This window comes from Convolutriloba macropyga, chromosome 11, assembly GCF_964194025.1.
Source record: "Convolutriloba macropyga chromosome 11, txConMacr16.3, whole genome shotgun sequence".
In the NCBI taxonomy this organism is placed as follows: Eukaryota; Metazoa; Xenacoelomorpha; order Acoela; family Convolutidae; genus Convolutriloba; species Convolutriloba macropyga.
Genome location: NC_134478.1, coordinates 44,939,756 through 44,945,964, shown reverse-complemented (window position 1 = coordinate 44,945,964; position 6,209 = coordinate 44,939,756). Strand labels below are relative to the sequence as shown.

At 34.0% G+C, this 6,209-nt stretch overlaps 1 protein-coding gene across 1 annotated transcript; it reads right to left on the bottom strand.

Annotated features, from left to right (window-relative positions):
• Positions 1 to 2,065: 2,065 nt before the first annotated feature.
• LOC142349790 (ras-related protein Rab-39B-like) lies at positions 2,066 to 3,771 on the bottom strand. Its single transcript, XM_075401562.1, has one exon. The coding sequence runs from the start codon at positions 3,122 to 3,124 to the stop codon at positions 2,372 to 2,374; it is 753 nt and encodes a 250-aa protein (XP_075257677.1). The 5' UTR covers positions 3,125 to 3,771; the 3' UTR covers positions 2,066 to 2,371.
• Positions 3,772 to 6,209: the final 2,438 nt, after the last annotated feature.

Sequence of the window (6,209 nt, the reverse complement as noted above, 5' to 3'; positions counted from 1 at the left end):
CATGCATTCCAAAAAGGAAAATTATGCCGCATTAGAATTCATGTGTCACATTTTTTTTAACATTCACACAGAAAAATTTAAAAAATCCGTTAAAACAAGCCAAATAGCCGCACATGAAAAACTTCGCTTAAAACCGAAAACTTGTTCAAACACCAATTTTGCACTACACTTTAAAAGCCAAATTTACCAAGTTTACGCCCTAAAACCACTTATATTTCGCTCCTTTTTTCACTCCAGCATGACTAAAATTAATACGCTAATTTGAGTTCTCATTAACAAAAAAGTCTCAAAAGTCAAAAAAAATTGTGAACAGATCTTATAGCTTGTATTAGAGTTCAAAGTAATTAAATTTTAATAAAAGCAACAAAAAATACAATCACTGATCTGCGGTAACAAACAACAGAGGTAAAAATGACCTATTATCATTAGTCCAACGCATCCCCGCCGGACAGGTAAATCCACTTTAATTACTGAGTTCTCATTGACAAAAAAGTCTCAAAAGACAAAAAAAAATTGTGAACAGACCTTATTGCTTGTCTTAGAATTCAAAGTAATTAAATTCTAATAAAAGCAACAAAAAATACTAACTGATCTGTGGAAACAAACAACAGAGGTAAAAATGACCTATTATCATTAGTCCAACGCATCCCCGCCGGACAGGTAAATCCACTTTAATTACTGAGTTCTCATTGACGAAAAAGTCTCAAAAGACAAAAAAAAATTGTGAACAGACCTTATTGCTTGTCTTAGAATTCAAAGTAATTAAATTTTAATAAAAGCAACAAAAAATACAATCACTGATCTGTGGAAACAAACAACAGAGGTAAAAATGACCTATTATCATTAGTCCAACGCATCCCCGCCGGACAGGTAAATCCACTTTAATTACTGAGTTCTCATTGACAAAAAAGTCTCAAAAGACAAAAAAAATTGTGAACAGACCTTATTGCTTGTCTTAGAATTCAAAGTAATTAAATTTTAATAAAAGCAACAAAAATACAATAACTGATCTGTGGAAACAAACAACAGAGGTAAAAATGACCTATTATCATTCGTCCAACGCATCCTCGCCGGACAGGTAAATCCACTTTACAGGGCCCTTCCCCCAAAATGATGTCTTTTCAGGTGATCACCCGTCAATCCAAAACAGAGATGTATTGCAAGGCTGCCTAACTACGGGTACTAAGCACAGTCTGAGAACGGTTGAACTAAACCCCACGAAGATCATACACCGAACACCAGATCTGGCAGTTATCGATATTTCACAACAGATGTCACAAAAATTCATTTTGGAAAGATTTGACGCAGAAGATGAATTCAATTCTCATAAGAGTGCATCACAATTACCGTGCTCAAATGTGAAATGTCAGAAGAATTTGATGAAATTGATCGCCTCAATTTATTCAACTAAAAACAGGTCTCAGAGCTAACCTTGCTCAAAAGGTCCAATGCCAGCTGTCTAGAAAACCAAATGCCTAGTACTGGTAGTGTATCACGCATAACGGACCAATTACCTATACCAGACACATACATCAGGTACGATTAACACCGTCACTATTTGTTTTAAATCCAGGTTAAATTATACAGAAAGAAGTTAATTATTATGATTTCATCTTTCTTCAAAATTGTTGCACGCCAGAGAGCTGAGGAGTTTCTCGTCACTTACTGATACTCGAGACAGAAATTTTTGCGTGCATTTTGCTCAAAAATTTACCTTATACTGGTATAAAAACAGTGGAAATTTGCCAATTTGGAGATCTCACGCTGTACTGTTCGGATTAACAAATTCAAGATTATTTTTAAGGTTTGTAAAATTGGATAATGGTGTGACCACGGGTTTTTAGTGCAAGCCGTTAAGCCGGACATTGATAAAACTTAATCTTCGGTGGTCGGAGGTTTGTAGGTTCAGAAGATAGTTCCAACAAGTTTATAAGTTGCCAAAATTGTCTCGTTTCTAATTTCCGGCTATAATAATGCAGATTTTAGACCTTAAATACCATTACAGTATATCTGATAAAAACCATTGATTGGACTCACGAACTGAACTGTGAATTGAAAAGCAGAATATGTATTAAGAATAAATTAATAATTGGACAGATAATTTAACACATAGATAACTCGCTAACAGCATATCTAAACTTCATTACAGGAATACTGAGAACTGTTTCTTCTGTATTGTTTTGAAAGATTGCATTGAGAACAAATCAGTACATTTTACTCTGAAAATTGTTTGTGTAGCTTGTTCGACCAAACTAACTTGTACATTTTGCAAAGATGTTAAAAAAGCACTTGTTCTTTTGTTCATTCTCTTACAGGTTTAAAAGAAAAACAGTTCAGAATACGGAAAAGAATTGCAAGAATATTTCTCAAGCTAGATTAATTTAGCAGACGCAGTTTTGGAGCCTGCGCAGCAAGCGGACGACTTTTCGCCATTAGAGTTCTGCAAGTAAAGTTTGTGCAAGTCCGAGTATATATAATTGGCAGTGGATTCTAGAGAATTCACATTACACGAGACCCCACTCGTGTCCGAGTTGCTTGAGATCAAACCTTGATTGTATTTCTGGTATATTGCACTTGAGAGTAAGGAAAAAGTTCGTTCTATGTTAATCATCTCCTTCGCGGAAACTTCCACATATTGCAATTTGAGCTTCTGGGCCAACGTTAAGGCTTCTTCCGGAGTCACAGAACGGCAGTCAGTTTTGTCAATTTTAGTTCCGACCAGGACTATCGTGACATTCGGATTCCCAGTATGTGCATAAATCTGTTGGACCCAAGTTGGGATTCCGTTAAAGCTTGCTCGAGATGTAACGTCAAATGTAAGCACCACTCCAGCTGTGTTCCTGTAATAAGAGTGGGTAATTGCCCTGAACCTCTCGGCTCCAGCCGTGTCCCAAATCTGCAACTTGACAGTCCATTCTGAGGGCGCGGATACTAGCGGAATGACCTTGAAGAAAAAGTCAACCCCAACGGTCGAATCTACTGGTTTGTATCTGCCCTCTACGAATGCTCGCGCTAGGCAGCTTTTGCCGACGTCTGCGTCTCCGAGGATTATGATTCGGAACATTAGATCCCAATTTGGGGGACTTGACGCAAACATGTTCCACGAAGGGTCAAAAGAATTCATTGTTCTCCAGAATTACCGGAAAAATGGAGCTCGATTCCAAATCTTGTTCGAAATTACGTACACTGATTAGGAATTTCAGAGCATATGTAAAACAGAGGTTTTCGGATCATAAATGGCAAGACATTAACTAATTTCCTTTTCTCTTTTTCGCAACGTCCTTGTTAAAATTAGAAAGTTTACTAGTCCAAAAATTTTGTCGCAAATTTCTTCAATGTCGGATAAAGTAAATCTAGGATATTATTTCTGGTTGACTATTCAACCCAACGTCAACTTGTAAACAATTAGTCAACAATATCAGCAATTAGTCAACAATCAATTAACCTGTTTACATAAAATCAATCGATTTGCTCAAGGTGAATCAAATTTACCCTTACTCACTGTTTTTCTGTCAATAATCTACCGAATAACCAAACAGGCAATGAGTCTTCAATGCATATCTGAGTCCAAGTATAAACTTGATAGAGTTACGAAATATCAACTCAGGTCCTCAAATCCCAAACCAATCTGAACTGTGTTACTAATTGAGTAGTTAAGACCACTATTAAGTTCAGATAAAGTCGAGGTCTTTCATGTCTTTTGGCACAGCGTCGATATGTAAGTTAGTTCATGCACTAACACATTACATTCTGAAAGAGAAGCAGTTCAAATTACTCCCTTTGAACAAGAACAATGTCCAATAGCACACAGAACAAAGAACTTGTTTGAAACTTCAAGAACTATGTGATTGAAAACCCGTTATGCAGAATGTTTAAGAGCATATCGTCGTATTTGACAGCAGTAAACAAACAAATCAAAGTTTCAGGTTAATACTTTACGCCTCTCATAATCTTCAATTCTAAATTTAAGCTACACTTTTTCGCCAAGAACATGAAAACTCTTCAAAACGCGAATACAGATCAAAACCAACATTCATATGTTTAGATCAAGGTCAATAGTTACACTATCAATATCGATTTAACGATGTTAAAACCTTGAAAAAGAAGCCAAAAAATATGGCAGCTGCTAGATTTTAAGTTGTATAATAAATGCGCAGATACAACGTTCAATTTTCCTACACGCAACATTGCTTAATAACTTAAAAAGCTTAACGTTAAAAATTCACAGAAAAAATGGAGGGATTTTATATCAAGTCTAGATATAAATTAAGTGACATATCAAGCTAAACATTAAGTGATAAAATTTCCCGCACCGAAATGTTTAGACTGATACGCATTTTTAGTGATTGAACTCTTCTTTATTAATTTGTGTTTTGAATAAAAATTAATTCAAATAAATTCATGAAAACTTAAAATCAGCTATTTTCGGACCAAAACAATCATTTCTTATTAACAGTTCATTTCGGTCCAGTAGCAACTTATTGACAAAACGATATACGTTTTACGTTTATGACCCAAAACGTAGCCTTCTCTGTACTTACGACCAAAACTCAATGTCTATCTTTTTTGCAAAAGTTAATGAAAAAGTCTAAAAAGCATCAGATAAAAACTAAACTGAAACAAATGACTTGTATTTTACCCGAAAAGACGAAAAGATATCAAATCAAATCAATCAATGGCTTCATTTATATCTTCGTAAAATACCATTGAGACCTTTCATTATCCAGCAGACTCATACGACTACAAATCGTGAATCACAAAGAATCAAAGTTTCCTTTGCAAACAAAATTTTTAAATACTTAAGACATAAAAACCGTAAGCTTTCACTTAAAAAGATCAAATAGTTCAACTTGTTTCTAATTAGGAGGCCAATTGTACATTGAGTCATAAAACTACACATTAACACTGAATACAGAGAGAAATCAAAATTTCACGAATAATTTTATGCAAACGGTGTTGAAGCCAAAAAACCAAACGCTTATTGCTGGTATTTACAATTTTATGAATGAATAATTTATGCATTATAAATGAATAATTTTATGCAAACGGTGTTGAAGCCAAAAAACCAAACGCTTATTGCTGGTATTTATATACATATTGGTTGACCTCAATGCCTGTAAACTTGGCCTGTCAATAATTATGGTTTGATTTGGAATAATTCTGGTCTAAAACGAACATAAAACAGACAACATTACTATCCGAATAGTTTTGAACTATAAAATTCAACTACTAGACCAAAACTAGCCTTGCTCTCGCTGATTCTTCATTAAAATCGGAAAATGTTCAACAAAATTAGCTATTTGATCAGAAATTCATTATAAAAAAGATGAATTTTAGATACAAATCGACTTATACTTACGATGAATCTATCAATTTTATGAATGAATAATTTATGCTTTTATAAATGAATAATTTTATGCAAACGGTGTTGAAGCCAAAAATTCAAACGCTTATTGCTGGTATTTATATACATATTGGTTGACCTCAGTGCCCGTAAACTTGGCCTTTCAATAATTATGGTTTGATTTGGAATAATTTTGGTCTAAAACGAACATAAAACAGACAACATTACTATCCGAATAGTTTTGAACTATAAGATTCAACTACTAGACCAAAAATAGCCTTGCTCTCGCTGATACTTCATTAAAATCGGAAAATGTTCAACAAAAATAGCTATTTGACCAGAAATTAATTATAAAAAAGATGAATTTTAGATACAAATCGACTTATACTTATGATGAATCTATCATCAAATAAATTCTCTAAAAACTCCCTAGATACCAAATTAAACATTTGTTTAATTAGACTAGTCATAGGAGTACAAAAAGAACACCTAATGATGGCAAAAGAATTCGTTAAATTTTCCAAAAAAATTTGTCTGAGTACTAACATGAGCTGCACTCATAAAACACATAGTTGTCTCAACGCACCTTATTGGTACCTTATGCGACCTTCTTTTAAGTGAAACTTTTAAATGAGGAAAGACTTATAATTGTAAATGCAAAATAATTCAAAAAAGACACCCCCAAAATACAATCCAAATCATTTTTCATTGCAAAATCAACACAATGAGACTAAAACTGGCTTTCCTATCACAGCGCGGCTGTTAAAAAGAAGCGATTGTTCTGAAAAATTGCGTAATAAATTTTTCACAAACCAAAAATTTGATTTATTAAAAAAACTATCGGTTTAAATTACCGAAATACCGT